Source organism: Sus scrofa, chromosome X, assembly GCF_000003025.6.
Source record: "Sus scrofa isolate TJ Tabasco breed Duroc chromosome X, Sscrofa11.1, whole genome shotgun sequence".
Classification (NCBI taxonomy): Eukaryota; Metazoa; Chordata; class Mammalia; order Artiodactyla; family Suidae; genus Sus; species Sus scrofa.
The window spans coordinates 10,198,381-10,219,603 of NC_010461.5; the positions used below are offsets into that span (position 1 = coordinate 10,198,381).

At 42.9% G+C, this 21,223-nt stretch overlaps 1 protein-coding gene across 1 annotated transcript in view; it reads left to right on the forward strand.

The window, feature by feature from the left end:
* The window catches only part of EGFL6 (EGF like domain multiple 6), a 66,045-nt gene continuing 64,549 nt past the window's right edge, over nucleotides 19,728-21,223 (forward strand). The window contains exon 1 of the mRNA XM_005673431.3: nucleotides 19,728-20,113. Within this exon, the coding sequence (XP_005673488.2) occupies nucleotides 19,743-20,113 (371 nt within the window). The 5' untranslated portion in view covers nucleotides 19,728-19,742. The remainder of the gene's footprint in view (nucleotides 20,114-21,223) is intronic.

Here is a 21,223-nt window from a genome sequence, read left to right on the forward strand (position 1 = left end):
TCTAACTAGGAACCATGAAGTTGTGGGTTCGATCCGTGGCCTTGCTCAGTGGGTTAATAATCCGACGTTGCTGTGAGCTGTGGTGTAGGTTGCAGACGTGGCTCGGATCTGGCATTGCTGTGGCTATGGTGTAGGCTGGTAGCTACAGCTCCGATTAGATCCCTAGCCTGGGACTCTCCATGTGCCATAGGGCCTTTAAAAAATACAAAAAACGAGGCCTTCCCCCCCCCACACACTATTCTTTCTCTTTTTTTTTTTGACTGCCCAGCAGTCAAAAGCATATGGAGTTCCCCAACCAGGGATCAGATCCAAGCTGCGGCTGCGACCTGTGCCACAACTACATCAACACTGGATCCTTGGATTTCCTGTCGTGGCACAGCGGAAATGAATCCAACGAGGAACCGTGAGGTTGCAGGTTTGATCCCTGGCCTTGCTCAGTGGCTTAAGGATCAGGAGTTGCTGTGAGCTGTGGTGTAGGTCACAGACGTGGCTCAGATCTGGTGTGGCTATGGCTGTGGTGTAGTCTGGTGGCTGTAGCTCTGATTCAACCCCTAGCCTGGGAACCTCCATATATATGCTAGGGGTGTGGCCCTAAAAAGCAAAAAAAAAAAAAAAAAAAAAAACACAAAACCCACTGGATCCTTTAACTCATTGTGCCGGGCCAGGGATTAAACTTGCATCCTGGTGCTGCAGAGATACCACCGACCCTGTTGCACCACAGCAGGAACTCCTCTACCATTATTATTCTTTTTTTTCCACTTTTTATGGCTGCACCTGTGGTATATGGAACTTCTCAGGCTAGGGATTGAATTGGAGCTGCAGGTGCTGGCCTACACTGCTTCCACAGCAACACCAGATCAAGCCGTGTCTGCAACATGCACCACAGTTCACAGCAATGCCAGATCCTTAACCCACTGACCGGGGCCAGATCTCATACCCACATCCTCATGGATACTAGTCCAGTTCCTTTCTGCTGAGCCACAATGGGAACTCCAAACATTATCTTCTTTGCTGTTGTTAGCCATGCCCCTCCCAGCTCAGCACCACGGGCAGTATCTCTGAGCTGTGGGTGCTGCGGGCTTGCTGAGGCAAGAAGATAATTGAAAACTTGGTGTGATTATATACAGTTAGCTTTTTTTGATAATTCAGACCTAGGGCGACCGGCCATCCCAGTTTGCCCTGAGCTGAGGGTTTTCCTAGGACAGGGGACCTTGAGTAGTAAACTAAAAAGTCCCAGGCAAACTGAGCCAAGTTGGTCACCCAGTAAAACAAACCCGGGCCTCCCTACCCACCTCCAACAAATCAGCTTATCTACAAAATCGCCTTGACTTTGTCCATAAGGGTAAAATGGTGGTGTGATATTGTGATTTCTGATAAATATCTATCTTCGGTCTTTGTCTTGGTTCCGGGCCCCAGAGCTCCTAAAAGCTTTGGAATTTCTTACGTAGAGAGGGCTATCAAGGTGTCTTTTGTTGAGTTCATGAGGTGACTTTGGGGAGAGCATCTCCGGATGGCGGCTGGTTGCCAGGGGAACCAATCCTCAGAGGATTGGAAGTTTTAGTCTCACCACCAGGCCTTTGGGGAGGGAGAAGGAGTGGAGATTTTCAGTCACCAATGGTCAGTGATTTAATCAATCATGCCTTTGTAGCAGAACTTGCAGGACAGGATTTAGAGAGCTTCCAGGTTGGTAAGCACATGGAGACTTGGAGAGAGAGCTCAGAAGCTCTGTGCCTTTTCCCTGTTCTCTGTCCTCTGAATCTCTTCCATCTGGCTTTTCCTGGGCTACATCCTTTTTATAGTCAACCAGTGATCTAGTGAGTAAAACGTCTCTCTGAGTTCTGTGAGCCTCTGTAAGCAAAGTAGTTGAGCACCAGGAGGGGGTTGGTCAGAAGCACAGGTGACAACTTGGACTTTGTGATTGGCCTCTGAAGTGGGTAGGGGCCGGTCTTGTAGGGCTGAGACCTTCATCTGTGTGGTCTGATGCTGTCTCTGGGTAGATGGAGTCAGAATTAGGTGCATTTATGGGACACGCCATCCGTGTCCATAGCGAACTGAGTCAATTGCTTGGTGGTGTTGGGAAAAAACCAACACACATGTGAGTTCAGAGGAGTAACTGCTAGCCATGTTGTGTTATTTGTTTTTAGCTTCTCTGATGACAAATTGGTCTACTCCCATCTTGCCATTTAATTTTTTTACTAGCCCTCCCCCGTCAAAATGGGTGGTCGCAATGTTTTTTCTTCCAGTTTTACTGAGATGTAATTGACATACATAAGTTTAAGGTATACAGCATAGTGATCTGACTTCCATACGTCCTTAAGTGATGATCACAAGAAGTATGGTGAACATTCATCATCTTGTATAGATACAACATTAAGGAAATAGAAAAAAAAATTCTCCTTGTGATAAGAACTCTTAGGATTTACTCTTAACAACTTTCACCTATAACATAGAGCAGCGTTCAGTCTATTTGTCATGTTGTACATCACATCCCTCGTACTTATTTACGTTATAACTGGAAGTTTCTACCTTTTGACTGCCTCCATCAATTCCTTCTCCCTCCATCCTGCCTCTGGGAACCACAAATCTGGTCTGTTTTTCTATGAGTTTGTTGGTTTGGTTTGGTTTGGTTCGGTTGGTTGGTTTTTATTTTTGTTTCTTAGGGCCGCACCTGTGGCAAATGGAGGTTCCCAGGCTATTGGTGGAATTGGAGTTTCAGCTGCCAGTATATGCCACAGCCACAGCCAAGCAGGATCTGAGCTGCATCTGCACCCTACACCACAGCTCACAGCAACACTGTATCCCTAACCCACTGAGTGAGGCCAGGGATCAAACCCGCATCCTCATGGATACTAGTTGGGTTTGTAACCCACCGAGCCATGACAGGAACGCTCTGTTTGTTCTTGAAGTATAGTTCATCTATAATATTGCTAGTTCCTGTTAGACAGCGTAGTGATTCGTTATTTCTAGCCATTTCAAAATAATCACCATGATAAAACTAGTAACTATCTGTCATCATACAAAGATATTATGTAATTATTGACTATATTCCCCACACTATACATTTCATCCCCATGACTCATTTATGTAGCAACTAGAAGTTTGTACCTCTTAATCTCCCTCACCTCTTTCTATTCTTCATTCACCTCCCTCACATGTGGCAAAACCTGTTTTTTCTCTGTATCTATAACTCTATTGCTATTTGTTCATTCATCTTGCCTTTTAGATTCCACATATAAGTGAAGTCCCACGGTATTGTCTTCTTCTGTCTGACATATCACTTAGCATAATATCCTCTAGGTCTATCCATGCTGTCCCAAATGGTGAGATTTCATTGTTTGTTTGAGCTGAGTAATGTTACATATATTATATATTATACACACACACACACACACACACACACACATATATATATACATACTACATCTTCTTTATCCATTCATGTATTGATGGGTACTTGGGTGCTTCCATGTCTTGGCTATTGTAAATAATGCTGCAATGAACATAGGGGTGCATATATCTTTTCTAATTAGTGTTTTGTTTTCTTCAGTTAAAGAGCCAGGAGTAGAATTGCTAGATCCTGTCGTAGTTCTGTTTTTAATTTTTTGAGAAATCTCCATATGGTTAGCCACAGTGGCTTCACCAACAACACGCAAGAGTTCTTTCTCTTTGCTATACATCCTCACCAACACTTGTTGTTTGTTGTCTTTTGATGAGAGCCATTCTGACAGATGTGAGGTGGTATCCCATTGTGGTTTTGATTTGCATTTGCCTAATTATTCATGATGTTGAGTATCTTGTCCTATTGGCTGCCTGTATGTCTTCCTTAGAAAAATGTCTTTTCAGATCCTCTGCCCATTCTTTTAATTGGATTGTGTGGTTGGTTGTTTTTTTTGTTTTGTTTTGTTTTGTTTTGTTTTTGGTGGGGGCATTGATGTTGAATTGTATGAGTGGTTTGTATATTTGGGACATTAATCAGATATATTGTTTGCAAATATCTTCTCACATTCAGTAGGTTGCCTTTTTTTTTGGTGAATTGTTTCCTTCACTGTGCAAAAACCTTTCATTGTGTTGTAGTCTCATGGGTTTATATTTCCTTTTTTTCCTTTGCCTGAAGAGATATATCCAAAAAAATATTGTAAAGATTCATGTCAAAGAGCTTATTGCCTATGTTTTCTTCTAGAAGTTTTATGGTTTCAAGTCTTTCATTTAAGTCTTTAACCCATTTCGAATTTGTTTTTGTGCATGGTGTGAGAGAGTAGTCCAGTTTGATTCTTTTGCATGTAACAGTCCAGTCTCTGCAGCACCATTTATTGAAGAGGCTGTCTTTTCCCCATTGTATATTCTTGCCTCTTTTGTCATAGATTCATTGTCTATGTATGTGTGGCTCATTTCTGAGTTCTCTAGTCTGTCCATTGATCTATGTGTATGATTTTGTACCAGTACCACACTGTTTTGATGACTGTCATTTTGTAGTATAGTTTGAAGTCAGGGAGTGTGATACCTCCAGTTGATTTTGTTAATTGAGGTCTTTTTTGTTTGTTTGTTTCTATATCAATTTTAGAATTATTTGTTCTAGCTCTGTGAAGAATGTCTTTGGTAATTTGATAGGGATTGCTCTGAATCTGTAGATTGCCTTGAGTAGTACAACATTTTAACTGCATTAATTCCTCCAATCCTTGAACATGGTATATATCTTTCTATATGTTTCTGGCATCTTTAATTCTTTCATCAGTGTCTTATAGTTTTCTGAGTACGTGTCTTTTACCTCCTTAGAGTTATTCCCAGGTATTTTATTCTTTTTGATGTGATCTGATAAATTTAAAATTAAATTTTATTATGTCTATTTGAATAAATTTGGATGGAAGAGATTTTTTTTTATTCAAATTTAATAACTATATTGGAGTTAAGTGTAAATAAATTGTGATCACAAAAACTAGTTTGGGAATCTAAGTTGATGAAAGTAATATGGGGAGTTCCCATTGTGGCTCAGTGGTAACAAACCAGACTAGTATCCATGAGGATGTGAGTTCGATCCCTGGCCCCGCTCAGTGGTTTAAGGATCCAGTGTCACTGTGAGCTGTGGTGTATGTTGCAGACACAGCTCAGATCTGGTGTTGCTGTGGCTGTGGCATAGGCCTACAGCTGCAGCTCTGATTTGGCCCCTAGCCTGGGAACGTCCATATGCTGTGGGTACAGCCCTAAAAAGAAGAAAAGAAAGTAATATGGACTAGAGCAACAACAACTGGGAATGTTTTAGTTATTAAACCAATGCCCCACAAATTAAAAAAATATATTTAAAAATATATATTGTTCTGTGTATGTTCACTTTATATTTCAAATATTTGAACCATATATCAGTTAGCTCTGATTGAAGATTAAGGTTAATTAAAAGATAATTTTCAAAAAAGGCAAAATCGTGAGTCTCATAAAGATGTAAGATGGACACATGTTAAATATTTTATTTAACTCCTGTGGGAACTAATTACAACTAGTTCACAGGAGAAGACAAAGAACAGATACATACAGATCAGGAATGTCAAAATAAGCTTGCAGTTGGAGGCAGAACTGTGCCCTTCCTACCTTGAAGGAGGAAAGTCACTTGAACCTCCAGAAGACAGGATGTACACGTCTATAGATAAAAATGATTTTGCATTGTTATACCAGTAATCTATAACTTGCAGTAAAATAGCTCAAAGACAATGAAAGGCTAGAATCAGAAAACCAGGAAGGGTGTGATCTAAACAGTGCATTTTTTTTTCATTGAAGACTAAATGTTTCTCTGCACCACCATAAGACAATACTTTTCTTCCTTTTTACTATTTTTTTAAATTGTAGTTGATTTGTAGTGTTGTGTTAGTTTTTGGTGTACTGTGAAGCAACTTAGTTTTATATATATAATTATATAAAAATACACTTTTTCACATTGTTTTCTGTTATAGGTTATTACAGTTTATTGGATATAGTTCCCTGTGCTATACAGTAGATTCTTGTTTATTTTATATATATTAGTGTGTCTCTCTTAATCTCAAATTCCTAATTTATCCCTCACCCTCACAATGCCCTTTAATCACCATATGATTTTCTTTGTGAATCTATTTGTTTCATAAAGAAGTTCATTTGTATCATTTTTAAGAAGATTCCACATATAAGCAATATCATATGATATTTGTCTTTGACTTCCTTCACTCGGTATGATAATCTCAAGTTGCATCCATGTTGCTGCATATGGCATTATTTCATTCTTTTTTATGGCTAATATTCCATTCTATATATACATATATATATACACACACACACACACATACATACACACCATCTTCTTTATCCATTCCTCTGTCAGTTGACATTTAGGTTGCTTCTATGTCTTGGCTATTGTAAATAATACTGCAAAGAACATTGGGGTGCAAGGATAATGTTTTTTGACTGAATTTTCCCATTGGTGTGGTTGTAGGTATTGGAGATCTAACATAACTGAAGAATAAAGCTGTAGTAGGTTGCTTATAGAAAACAGAAGGCTAAACAGGACAGCGTTTTTTTTTTCTTCCAATTTTATTGGAGTATAGTTGGCCCACAATGCTGTGATAGTTTCAGGTGCACAGCAAAATGGATCAGCCACATGTAGACGCATATCCATTCCTTTTCAGATTCTTTTCCCATAGAGGTTGTTACACATTATTAACTAGATTTCCCTGTGCTATACAACAGGTCCTTATTACTTATCTGCTTCATTTATAGTAGTGCATATATGTTAATCCCAACCTCCCAATTTATCCTTGCCCCCCTTTTACCCCCCTGGTAAAACCCTAAATCTGGTGTCAAAATCCTTGAGTCTGTTTCCGTTTTTTTTGAACAAGTTCCCTTGCACCATCTCTTATTAGATCAGGATAACGTTTTAATAAGCTCTTTATGTTGGAAAACATTAGCAGAATTCTTGGCAATGAATACAGGCTCTGAATTTGTCATTATGCACAAAATCTGGTCTGTCAAATGCACCTCTTTGGCATGTTAATCAACAGTATAACTGGGAGATCAACTTCTATTTGATCTCCGGACTCCAAAACCAGTGTTAGTTTTGAAGGTGAGTCATAGTGTGGTGTTATGGCAAGAACACTGGGTTAGGAGTCTGAACCCCTGGTTGCCTTTCTCTAGTTGTCGGCCTTGGATACATCTCATAAAAAACTATTCCAACCCTAATGACATCTAGTGCTTAGTGAGTGCTTGCCATGTGCCAGACAGTATTCTCAGGTCTGGGTCTATATTAACTCTTTTAACTTCACAATGACCCTGGAAAGTAGCTTCTTCCTATTTCACAGCTGAGGAAATTAAGACAAAGAAGTTCAACGTCTCCCATGTGATACATTTAGTAAGAGGTGGGGCTTCAGCCTCAGCTCCACATTTGTGGAAATGACCTAGGTCATTCACAAGGTGCCAACTAGCTCTGAAATTTTATGTCATAAAACAAAATCAAAACTGAAGAAAGATGGAAGATACCAAGTAAAATGGGATCTACTTCTTTAGAAGTGTGTTTTCCAAAACTTGTGTTATAATTCTTTATTCCTCATGTCCATGCCTTTATGAATAAGAAGGTAAACCAGAGCTTTCATCTGGCCTTGTATCAGTTTGAGTAAAACGGGAAAAGCACCAGAAGAAAATAAACCCTGGGCGGCAGGCTTTGACCACTTACTTCAAAGGTGGTATCTCATATCTATTTGTACATAAACCAGAAGACAAACTTTCTAAATATCTCATATTCTAAAAATGTTCTCATTGATCCTTCAGCCCAGTAAAGAAATACCATCATCAAATGATGCACCTTTACCCAGAATTAGTTGTTGCTTGTGATAGATCCCTTACTTTGTGAGTCTTAGAAGTCCAGTTATATTTGAGCTCATAATTATGTGTGTGTGACTTTCTCATTACAGGAAAATAGATCATGTGAAATTCAGGATAATGTGGTTGGAGCTGAGCTGCACTTCAATATTGTTGGTGACATCCATAGGCAGGTTTGGGTCCTGTCTCTAGTTCAATTCATTAAGAACAATAGGGAGTATGGAGTTCCCTGGTGGTGCAGTGGGTTAAGGGTCCAGCCTGGTCACTGTAGTGGCTCAGGTCACTGCTATGGTGTGGGTTTGATCCGGAACTTCTGCATGCCTTGGTGCAGCCAAAGGGGAAAAAAAAAAAAAAAGAACAATAGGGAATAGAAGATTCTTAACACAGTTCCCCAAAATGGAACCAAAACTCAACAACATAACACAACTACATACTATAAAGGCATTTTTCCTCCTTCAAGAAGTAGGATATTTTGTGTTGCTTTATTGCTGAAGCTTGCACTTTTATTATTTCTCTGCATTTCCTGATATTGAGTGATCCATGCTCTTTTGGGACTTAATAATATTAAGTTTAGGAAAGCTATTTTGCATGAGCTCCAAGGTGAGGTCACATTTGAAAGGTATACATGCTGTGATTTATGGCCATCTCCATTTATCCGAAGGAGACCAAACAAATGTTTTGCTATTAAAAAAAAATTAATGTTTATTTGAAAGATAAAGCATGGTTCGGTTTTCATGGCTGTACCCACAACATACAGAAGTTTCCAGGCCAGAGATTGAATCCAAGCCACAGCTGCGACCTACATACGCCACAGCTGTGGCAACATTGGGGCCTTTCACCCGCTGCACAGGGCCAGGGGTCGAAACTGTACCTCTGTAGTGACCCAAGCTGCTACAGTTGGATTCTTAACCCACTGCACCACAGTGGGAACTGCTGCTACCATGCTGTTTTGATTATTGTAGCTTTGTAGTGTATCTGAAGTCTGGCAGAGTTACACCATAAACATTGTTCTTTTTTCTCAAGATTGATTTGGAAATTCAGGGTCTTTTCTAGTACCATAGAAGTTTGAGGATTATTTGTCCTAGTTCTTTGAAAAATGTAATGGGTATTTTTATAAGGATTGCATTCAATCTACAGATTGCTTTGGTTAGGATGGCCATTTTAATAATAGTAATTCTTCCAATCCAAGAACATGGCATCTCCTTCCATTTCATGGAATCATCTTCAAAGTCCTTTTTTTAAATACATTTTTTTGTTTTCTTTTTAACATTTTTATATTATAGTTGATTTTTTTTTCTTATTGTCTTTTCCAGGTCTGCACTTGCGGCATATGGAGGTTCCCAGGCTAGGGGTCTAATTGGAGCTGTAGCCACCAGCCTACGCCAGAGTCACAGCAACGTGGGATCCGAGCCATGTCTGCAACCTACACCACAGCTCACAGCAACGCAGGATCCTTAACCCACTGAGTGAGGCCATGGATCAAACCTGCAACCTCATGGTTCCTAGTCGGATTTGTTAACCACTGAGCCATGATGAGAACACCTATATTATAGTTGATTTACAATGTTCTGTCAATTTCTGCTGTGCAGCACAGTGACCCAGTTATACATATACATACATTCTTTTTCTTACATTATCCTCCATCCCGTTCCATCATAAGTGATTGGATATAGTTTCCTGTGTGTTACAGCAGGATCTCATTGCTTATCCACTGCAAATGTAATAGTTTGCATCTACTAACCCCAAACTCCCAGTCTATCCTCCTTCCCATTCCCCTTGGCAAACACCAGTCCATTCTCCATGTCCGTAAGTTTGTTTCTTTTCTGTAGATAGGTTCATTTGATTTGTGTATGCTGAACCATCCATGTGAACTTTGGATGAATCCCACTTGGTCATGGCGTATGATATTTTTTATATGTTGTTGTATTTGGTTGGCTAAAATTTTGTTGAGAATTTTTACATCTATATTCATCAAAGATATTGGCCTGTAATTTTCTTTTTTGGCAGTATCTTTGGTTTTGGTGTTAGGGTGATGGTGGCTTCCTACAATGTCTGGCATTATTTCTTCTTCAACCTTTTGGAAAATTCTAAGAAGGATTGGTATAAGTTTTTCTCTGTATGTTTGGTAGAATTTCATCTTCAGTGTTCTTCATCAATGTCTTATAGTTTTCAGAGTATAGGTCTTACACCTCCATGGTTAATTTTATTCCTAGATATTTTTTGGATACAATTTTAAACAGTATCATTTTTTACTTTCGTTCTGATATCTCACAGTTAGTGTATAAAAACATAACAGGAGTTCCCATTGTGGCTCAGTGGGTTAAGAACCTGACTAGTATCCATGAGGATGTGGGTTCAATCCCTGGCCTGACTCAGTGGGTTAAGGATCCTGCATTGCTATGGCTATGGTGTAGGCCTGCAGCTGCAGCTCCAATTTAACCCCTAGCCTGGGAACTTTCATATGCCACAGGTGCAGCCATAAAAAGAAAACAAACAAAAACCAAAAACATCACAGATTTCTATATATTAATCTCGTGTTCTGCTACCTTGTTGAATTCATTTATTAGTTCTAATAGATTTTAGGTGGAGGCTTCAGGGTTTTCTATGTAAAGTATCATGTCATCTGCAAAGAGTGACAGTTTTACCTCTTCCTAGCAAGTCTGGGTAACATTTCTTTTTCCTGTCTGACTACTGGGGCTAGAACATCCAATATTATGGTAAACAGAAGCGGTGAGAGTGGGCATCCTTATTCCTGAATTTTGTGGGTAGGCTTTCAGCTTTTCACCATTGAATATTATGCTGGTTGCAGGTTTGTTGTAAATGGCCTTTATTATGCTAAGATAATATCCTATCTGTACCCACTTTGAAAGTTTTTATCAGGAATGGATATTGAATTTTGTCAAATGCGTTTCCTGCATCTGTTGAGATGATCGGTGTTTTTGTCTTTTGTTAATGTGATTATTGCATTGATTGATTTGCATATGTTGAACCATCCTTTTGATCCAGTTTGCTTTTATCTAATTGTTAATTGTCTGTTTTCCCTCATTGTAAGGAAACTCTCAGAGCAGGAATTTTCTCTTGTTCTCTGCTCTGTCCCACAGATCTATGCTGGGTAGACCTTTATTGAATGAAAGAGCAAACAAAATCAACTTTTTAACAGTAAACTGTGAGCATAGTCCAGTATTTCCATCAGCCCTATGTTGTATTGTTAAATCCTGAAAATAGGCAGTCATCTAAAGTGTTTTAGTAACTAACTTAATAGACCCCCGTAGCAAGCGTGAGGTAACCTATTGTCATAATCTGAAGAGTATTGAACATCAACAAAATACAATCACATATTCTTTTTCTGTCTAGCAAAGAAATGTAGCACATTTGTCATATTGTGTTTATACCATATACTCCTAGTTACACGAATTCTTTTCCCTGGCATTCAATCAGTACCATGAGTTTGACAAAAGAAGGAAATACTAAAGTTTACATACATCATAAATCTGTCATTTAGGGAATTTATAGTGTACTTTGTTGTGCTAAAAACAAAATTTAAAAAGTATGTTTTCTTCGGTGTCACACTGTACAAATTTCACCCTATATGGAAAACACCCCATGTTTACAAGTTCAGTAAATGAAAGGTATTGGGCCAAGCAATGACTTTAGGATTAGACTCATGGATTTTATCCCCTTGGTTATAGTCAGACTAGCATAAACACATGCCATCAAACCAAAATGACCACTTCTCCACCTAAAGAAGAGCAAAGTACACCACTCTTCTCACATTAGCCCTGGGGAAGCTCAGCGCTCACACCTAAAATAGAATTTATGTTAAATGGGCTTAAAAGGGGATTTTCTTTCCAAATCTACTATAAGGTGTAATTCAAAGTTTGAGTGGAAATTGTTTCTACCAGACTATATAGGTATCTTGTTTGGAGTTTTGCTAGAGGCAAGGAGATGAATGCCAGCAGGTTATTGGGGAGGTGATCCTGGAAGTATTGGCAAGGGAGTGGGAAAGTGAAACAGGCAAGAGAAGGAAGCCATGAAAGTTAGCAAGCCCATTTCTACTCTGGGCATCTGGAGCTCATTCCCACGGAGATGGCTGGCAGACTAGGTAGCAATGTGCCTCAGAGTTCTCCCCACCAAAGAGAGTGGTGGCTGGGGTGTTGAATCACCAAATCCCTATCCATCATTGGTTTAGGGCTGCCATCATTGGTTTAGTGACTAGAAAACCTCCAAGAGTTGCAGTAAGCAGCCCTTGGCAGTTAGTGGATTCAGAAGTCTCAATGCTCTTGAACAACACACATGTGGTCATATATCATGTTACTCCTTGTTGAAAGTCCCTCAGTGGCTCCCAGAGCCCATAGGATGAAGTCCAACCCTTTAGCCAGGCTCCAGATGTCCCCATCATGCTAAGCTAGTAGTTCTCAACAGTACCACCTGGTTGAAGGTATTTTGGAAATGCACTGTGGGTTTTTAGGTAAGCATAATGATTAGGGGCATAATGTTAGTTGATACTAGACATCCTAAACTTTATTATTTTCTATTAAAGTATAGTTGATGTATAATGTGCTGGAGTTCCCGTCATGGCTCAGTGGAAACGAATCCATCTAGGAACGATGAGGCTGAGGGTTTGATCCCTGGCCTCACTCAGTGGCTTAAGGAGCCAGCGTTGCTGTGAGCTATGGAGTAGGTCGCAGACGAGGCTTGGATCTGGTGTTGCTGTGGCTGTGGTGTAGGCCGGCAGCTGGAGCTCCGAATAGGCCCCTAGCCTGGGACCCTCCATATGCTGCAGGTGTGGCCCTAAGAAGAAAAAAAGAAAAAATTCACTATAATGTTGTGCTAATTTCTGTTGTACAATAAAGTGACTTAGTTATATACATATATACATTTTTTTTTCATGTTCCTTACTATTCTGGTTTATCCTAGGAGGTTGGAAATAATGTCCCGTGCTGTACAGTAGGACCTCATTGCTTATCCATTCCAAATGTTATAGTTTGCATCTACTAACCCCAAACTCCCAGCCCATCCCTCTCCCTCCCCCTTTCCCCTTAGCAGCCACAAGTCTGTTCTCCTTGTTAGATGTCCTGAAGTTTATATCACCACCCCACGCATTGTGCCCGGCCCCAAGTGGGTACTCAATCAATTAACGTATATGCGTAAAAGGACTCACAGTATGTGGAGTAAACTCCAGAGGCAGATCAGGATGAATCTTAATCACAGCGGAAGAAAAAATTCATTCACTCGTCCATCCATGTATTCATCAGATCAAGATTCCTTTGCTGAAATTCACCCAACTTTGTCATTTCATGTATAGTCTTTGGGTACATAGCTGATTTGTATATAGTTGATTTTCTTTTCTACCCTCCTGCCAAAGAAAACGTTAGAGTCATGGGACTTTGGCAATTCCCTTGTGGTGCAGTGGGTTAAAAATACTGCATTTTAACTGCAGTGGCTCAAGTCCCTGTTGTGGTGGGGATTGGATCGCTGCCCCAGGAACTTTTTATATGTCAAAAAGAAAAAAAGAATTGTGGGACTTTGGAGAAAGACACTTAAGGATCCAGAATCCTTTGCAAGCACAATATAGATGTAGAAACTGAGACCCAAAGAGGCAAACTGTCTTGCCAAGTTGGTTGAAGTTGGAACTAAAACCTGATTCTCCTAATTTCCAGTCCTGGGTTCTTTTTACCAAATACTGCCTCACTCAAGAATAGCAGAGCTCCTGGGAGTCAGGACAGTGTGGTTTGGGGTAGGTTATTACCTGAGCAAATACAACTATCAAGATTTTCTATTTTCCGGAAATCTTGCCATCTAAAAATCATTTCATAAGTGTTCCCTAGTGGCTCAGCAGGTTAAGGATCCAGTGTCATCGCTGCTGTGGCACAGTTTCAATCCCTGGCCCGGGAATTTCTGCATGCCATGGGTGTGGCCAAAAATAAGTATTCTATAAAATGATTTATGAAAAGGGATAAAACAGGGACAAACATTTGTATGTATAGAACATAAAGAATTTATCTTCCTTATTCCTCTAACAACCTGAAGTTCTTCTGCTAACACTTAGACCATTCTTATTTTTTTCTTCTTAGGGCCACACCTGTGGCATATGGAAGTTTCCAGACTAGGAGTCGAATCGGAGCTGCAGCTGCCGACCTACATCACAGCCCCAGCAATGCAGGATCCGAGCCACATCTGTGGCCTACACCGCAGCTTACGGCAATGCCAGATCCTTAACCCAGTGAGCGATGGCACGGATCAAACCCACATCTTCATGGATACCAGCTGGGTTTTTTTTATCACTGAGCCAGAACGGGAACTCCCTAGGCCATTAATTCTAATAATATATTTACATTTCTCTTACTCAGGGCAAGGGATTATGACTTAGTCATCTTTATATCTCAACTAAACAATGTCCAACACATGATTGACAAGGGGACATTAAATGTGTGTTAAAGGAACGAACAAGCCTGTAAACCACATCTGAGAACATTTTGAAAACAGGGAGGTAGATGTGTTTAAAATAAATAAATAAATAAAGGAAAGAAGGAAGGAAGGAAAGAAATAGAAAACATGTTTGTTTTAGCAAATTTTGCCATTTTAATTTTTTTTACAAGATCACAAATGTAGTGCTGAAATTTTATAGTCCACAGAGCATTTCTCAATGAAACTTTCCCAAGTCAAGTTGAAGCAACTTTGAATGAGTCTTGACTTTTAAGGCCTATCGAAACTGAGTTTCCTGGATTTAGTTCTCACAAATCATTCTATAGGGTTTATGCAGGGAAAAGTAAATAGACAAGCCTTGTAGGTGTGTGCCAAGTTATTGCTCTATTCAATTGTGAGCAGGAAAAGGGCGAAGGATATTTACACATGGGCCAGGAAGGAAGTCCACAGGATGGACTCAAGTTGTACCTTCCCCCAAGAAAGACCAAAAAAGCCCCCGAGTGCCTTCAGATGGAAACATCAGAATTTGGTCAAAGTCAAGGGAGCTAACATGCAGACAATGAGATCTCATTCCCAGGCAAGGGGATTTTTCTATATAGTAATGATATTTAAAGGGTCATAGACTCCCTTAAAAACCAGAAGCCATGTTGGAGTTCCCATCGTGGTGCAGTGGAAATGAATCCGGCTAGGAACCATAAAGTTGTGGGTTCGATCCCTGGCCTCGCTCAGCAGGTTAGAGATCCAACATTGCCGTGAGCTGTGGTGTGGGTGACAAATGCGGCTTGGACCTGGCATGGCTGTGGTGTAGGCCTGCAGCTATAGCTCTGATTAGACCCCTAGCCCGGGAACCTCCATGTGCCACGGGTGTGGCCCTAAAAAGACCAAAAAAAAAAATCAGAAGTCATGTTGCTCTTCTCTGGAGCATACTCCCCTCCCTTCCACATAAAATACTCACTCTTCCCGGTGGTGAAATGACCCCACCACCACCACCACCACCACTTCATGCCATGAAGAATGAAATCTGGTGGCAGAATTCATCTCCACTGAGAGCCAACTTCAAAACCCATGTTCTTTCCATTACGTTGGTAGATGGCTTTAGCCACAATACCTACCTGCTCTAACCTTCCCATTCCTCATCTGTAAAATGGTGTCAAATACCTAGTTTCTACAGGTGTTGTTAAGATACCTAGTTTATATAGGGGTTGTTAAGAGGAAACCGTTTCTCTCTCTCATGTCCAGCATATAATAACCACTCTGCAAATATCCATTTCTTTCTCTTCCTCAAATATCAAGGGGGCAGTTCTAAGAGCCGGCAAAATTTGAGGGGAAAACGGATCAACGTGTCATTTTTTACCCCCTCTTTGAATCTCACCTTGGTTTTGTCCTGCCTCCCGAGAGGTGAGAATCCTATTGTTAAAGACCAGATGTTTGAAGAACCACGAATGGGTTGTCTAGCCCATGTCACCAGGGAGAAAAAGGAACCAGGGACTGTCTAGCATACACACTTCCACTAAGCTATCCCTGCTGCCTGGCACAGGGCCTGGCATTTTGTAGGTTCCGGGTAAATGTCTGAGCAAAGAAAGAAGGCAGGAATAGATAGGGAAGGATGCAGGGGTTGAGGTGGGTGGGAGACAAGGAAGACTGAAAAGAGCCTGGAATTTGTTTCTACCGTAAAGCTCCAAGAACGGGGTCTGTGACAGGCACAGAAAGAAGGAAAGCAGTGTATCTCTCAAGACACACCTTCCCGTGCAAAATTTAGCAGGGTCTGCCTTGCGTCTTCTCCACCGCCTCCTTTCCTGGAACCAGAAGGCATGGGAAGAGACAGACTGGGAAGGAACCCTCCGTTTCTAGTACATGCTGCTAGGCTACATTTAATGGAGAAGAGGAAGAAGAGATGCCATCTTCTTCTTCACTGGGAATGGTGATGGAGAAAACGTCCTGAGGCTTGACCGGGAGGACTAGGTGACGTTTTCGAAACACAGGGACATGACCTCATCCTGCGAGTGGCCTTGGGCAAGATGCTTCACACGCTGGAGCTGAGGGTCTCCAGCTTTGAGATGTCAGAGTTGGTTCCAATCAATGATTCTCAATCTTGGTTCTTCATGAGAACCACCCAAGGAGTTTCCACATGTCCCCAGACCCAAACCATAGTCCTGACAGTAGAGTCCCTTGCGGTGAGACAGCATCGATAGTTTCAAAGCTTCCCAGATAATCTGAATGTGCAGCTGAACTTGAAAATTACTGAGCCAGGTAATCTCTAGAGCCTCACTACCCTAAGTGGTTCTCAGACAACATGCATGGGCATCACCTGCATTCTTTTTTGCTTTTTTGTTGTTTTGTTTTGTTTTTTAATTGACATATAGTTGATTTACACTTTTGTGCCAAATTCCGCTGTACATCAAAGTGACTCAGTTATACATATATATCCTAGGAGATTGGATATAGTTCCCTGTGCTGTACAGTAGGACCTCATTGCTTATCCATTCTAAATGGAATAGTTGGCATCTACCAACCCCAAACTCCCCATCTATCCCACTCCCTCCCTCCTCCCCATTGGCAACGACAAGTCTGATGTCTATGTCTGTGAGTTTGTTTCTGTTTTGTGCCATATTTTATATTCCACATGTAAGCGATTTCATATGGTATTTGTCTTTCTCTTTCTGACTTGACTTTGTATGAGACTCTCTAGTTGTATCCATGTTGCTACAGATGTCATTATTTTGTTCTTTTTTATGGCTGAGTAGTATTCCATTGTATATATGTATCGCCTCTTCCTAATCCATTCATCTGTCGACGGACATTTAGATTGTTTCCACATCATGGCTATTGTGAATAATGCTCTAGTGAACACTGGGATGCAAGTATCTTTTTGAGTTAGAGTTTTCTGATAGATGCCTAGTTGGGTTCTTTTTTGTAATCGGGACTCAGGCTTAATTCCAGAGCTACACAAACAGAATCTGCATTTTAACAAGAACCTCAGGTAATTTGTATTGACATTCAAGTTGCAAAACTCTGGCCTAGACACACTCCCACACTGCCCTTGCCCTCCAATAGTGTTTTGCTTCTGGTGCTCTTTTTTTTTTTTTTTGGTCTTTTTGCCTTTTCTAGGGCCACTCCCATGGCATATGGAGGTTCCCAGGCTAGGGGTCTAATCAGAGCTGTAGCCGCCAGCCTAAGCCAGAGCCACAGAAACACGGGATCCAAGCCGCATCTGTGACCTACACCACAGCTCATGGCAACCCCAGATCCTTAAACCACTGAGCAAGGCCAGGGATCGAACCTGCAACCTCATGATTCCTAGTCAGATTCCACTGAGCCATGACGGGAACTCCTGGTGCTGATATTTCAATATAACTTCTGGATCTCAGGACCAGGCATATTGTAAGTGCTAAAAGTTTTACATGTGTGTTAGGTGTATATGTTCAAAAAGCACAAAAATACCCCCATCACACCTGTTCCATGCAGGGACCTAAGTGGAAATAGACTGATGGGGGGAAGAATTCCTATAAAAGGGGCAGATGATTTTATGAGCTTCTGATCAAAGATTGTTTTTCCTTTGTAGAATGGACTAGGGCCCTCTAAAGAGCAGTTCTCTTTAAAGTCAGCCAGGCCAGCGTGGTTATTAAAAACACCTGCCTCGATGTGGTAATTTGTATCCATCATCTTTTCACCTGGCAACGCATCATTTCCAGGTTCCTTCTTTGCTCCTCACACTACCTGACGGTGCCTTTGACCATAGTGCTGCCCAGGAAATAATAGGCGCTTTGGCTGAGGAGTGCCTGACTTCTTCTGGAAATTTCCTGTGGTCATGTTCATTACCTCCATGAATTCTACGGGAGAGACGTCAGCTCTGAAACAACCAAGCAGCAACAGCATCAAAATGCTGAAACTAAAGCTAGAAACTGGTTATCCTGAGTTCAAAGGGTGTTTTGTTTTGTTTTGTTTTCTTTCTTTTTGTTTTTGTTTTTGTTTTTGTTTTTTGTTTTTTGTTTTTTTTTGGCTACCCCCGGGCATATGGAACTTCCTGGGCCTGGAATCGAATCAGAGCCGGGGAGTGAAGTTCAAAGGGTTTTGTTAATGGCCTTGAAGAGAACATCATTTGACACTTGAAACCACCAAAGAGTGAGAAGATGAAGAGGGGTGTCTGTATAACAGTGGCACAGGGTGGGGGACGGGGAGTGGGGGGCTGCTTTCCAGTCCCGGGTCTAAACCTGTAAGCTGTGTTTTGGGCACATCACGTAACCTCCCTGTCTCTGTTTCTTTGACCCTTCAAACATGGGGGAACTCATCATCCTGACCTACACAGTTGCGGTTGTTCAGTAAGATGTGCGTAAAGCATTTAGGATAATGCCTCTCGCAATTAGCCACGAAGAGGGCAATAGCTTAACTGGTTACCATCCAAGGATACTGAATCCATTAGGATATCTTCCAATAAAATAGAAGATCCAGTGCAGCCTGGCCTACACCAGTAAGGACATCCATGGTCTGCAGCAAGAATCTGCCTCTTTCCCACTGTGCACAGGTCATTGACTAGAAGTAAGGCAAATGCCCATTGCAGAATCAAGAATCAAGCTTATAATCAAGAAAACCTCCTCTTTCTCTATACTCATTTTATTGCTAACACCAGGTCCCAAGTGTATCAGAACTATTGCCGTGTAGCATGTTATCAGACTAAGCCTCATGAGCTTGGCTGGCCCTGCTGACTTTGGCTGATTTTGCTCATGATCTGCACATTGGCTGATACACTCTAGGCTTGCTGTCGGCCCTGCACATTGACTAGGTTGCTCTGTTCCACCTGTTGCTCATTCTCTTTCCACCAAGAGGCTTGCGGGGGGCGGGGGGGGGGCATGGTTTTCTCATGGCCGTGAGAGAGGCTCAGGTGTCTTATGACCTGGGCTTGGTTCTTACACCATTAGTCAAAGCAAGTAACACAGCCAAGTCCAAAGCCAACTCGTGGGGCCGTAGCCTCTGCCCACCGTGAAGCCACAGGGCGTGGGTGCGGGACGGGGTGCAGGAGGGACCAATCATTCATTCTGTTATAACAAGTTCTCAGAACAAACCACATCTAGATACCCCAATGAATTCTGTGAACTCATACAGCATTTTTTTCGGCCATTCATTTCTGCTCTCGTTCCTATATTATGATATCTCGCGACCCTGTGTAAGCTGTTGGAAGTGAGCAGGAGAGTTCACTTATCAGATGAGGACTGGGTGACCTTCCAGCTCTAGCTGCCCGGGATTTGCAGTCCGTGGAAGAAAACCCCGCAGAGTATGAAAACCTAGACGGAAGTAAGATAGAAGTGTCGTTCTGAACCAGCATCCTTGGTTCCTGCTTTGACTTCGCAGCTAAGTTGTCAAGTCTCAGAGCGCGGGTATCACCGAAGACCGTCCCGTGTCTGAAGGAGATGGGGAGACGTGTTGGCTCTGACCAGGGCTGAGCGAACTGAGTCTGGGGGAATTTTCTTGGCTAACAGGGAGCGCGGAGGATGCGCGGGTGCTGCTGGAGGCGGGTCCCAGCCAGATGTGCGCGGCCCGCCCCTCCCTCCCTTGCGCACTGGCCGCCTCGCCCGTGGAGGAGCCGCAGCGCGCCTGGCTGGGCGCCCCCAGCCTCTCCCCAGTCCCCGCTGAAGTGCCGGGCGTCCTCTCTCCCGCCGAGAGGAGCCGAGGCCCCGAGCAGCCTAGGACAGCCAAGACAGCCACCCCCCTGCGCCCCGGTTCCACGTCCTTCCGAGGGGGCGCAGGCGGAGGAGCGGGAGGCGGCGGAGGGAGCCCCCCGCCCGAAGATGCCCTTGCCTTGGGCCCTGGCGCTCCCGCTGCTGCTCCCCTGGGTGGCAGGTGGAGGAGGGAACGCGGCTGGGTGAGTGGCTGGCGATCCGCCTGGCCTGAGCTCGCCTGTTTGATCCCTTCCTTGTCCCCCGCCCCTTCAGGTGTTCCCGCGGGTGTATGGACGTGAGTGTGCGCGCGGAGATGGGATTCAAAGTGGATGCCAGGGCCGGGGCGTCCACGGGCTCCCCCCATCCCCGCGCGCCCCGCGGGCGGAGCTTTGCACCGGCTACCTGGCATCAGCTGCGTCCCACCTGACTGCGTCCCGAGAGGGAGGGAGGCCCTGTGTGCGGACCCGCGGGTGCGTTCTGGCTTCGGAGTACGCAGACACCCACTGCGCGGGTGGGCGGGCGGGCAGGCAGGCGAGTGCCTGGGTGGGTGGCTGGGTTCTGTGCCTGTGCGGTCTTGTGTTTTCCACTCTGTCGGAAGGGCGCCAACTGATTGTCAGTTGCAGGGCAGGGAGGGAAACTGAGGACTACGAAGAGTAAGCGTTTGCGGGGCTTCTCCGCCACTGTGAAGGGGGCCCCTCTACTGAGAGCCTTTCTGATTAAGGTTGATGAGCTGGAAAGGACCGAGACTGTCAGATGAAATCGACTCATTGTTCTTGCCACGGCTCTTCAGAATCTGAAGCAATTTCCTTACTTCCCACAAACTTTTCTAAGCCCTGAAACTTACTTTTCCAGAGACCAGCCAAACCACTTAGTAAATACACACTTAGAAATAGTGCATTCTCTAGGCCTGGCACTGCTCTAAAACAGTTTAGGGCTATTAACCTATTTACAGCCCATGACTGCTCTGGGTGGAAGGTTCTGTTATTATTGTCTTCATATTGTAGAGGAGAAAAAAAAACGAAGCCCAGAGAGGTCGAGTAGCTTGCCCAGTGAGGCACAGCCAGTCAGTGGCAACACCAGGATTCAAACGCAGGCAGTCTGGCCTGGAGTCCCTGCTCTTCACCAGTGTGCTGGGGGCAGCCTTTTAGGAATCACTCACTGGAAAAGCTTTCCCGGTTCTCTGGACTGTGACGTCTTACTTTCCGAGGCATCCACTAGAGCAGGGTTTCTCTCTTGTGGTCCTGTTGACCTTTTGGGCTGGGTGGGACACTTATTTGTTGGGGGTGGCTGGAGAGCATTCCTGTGCCTTGTGC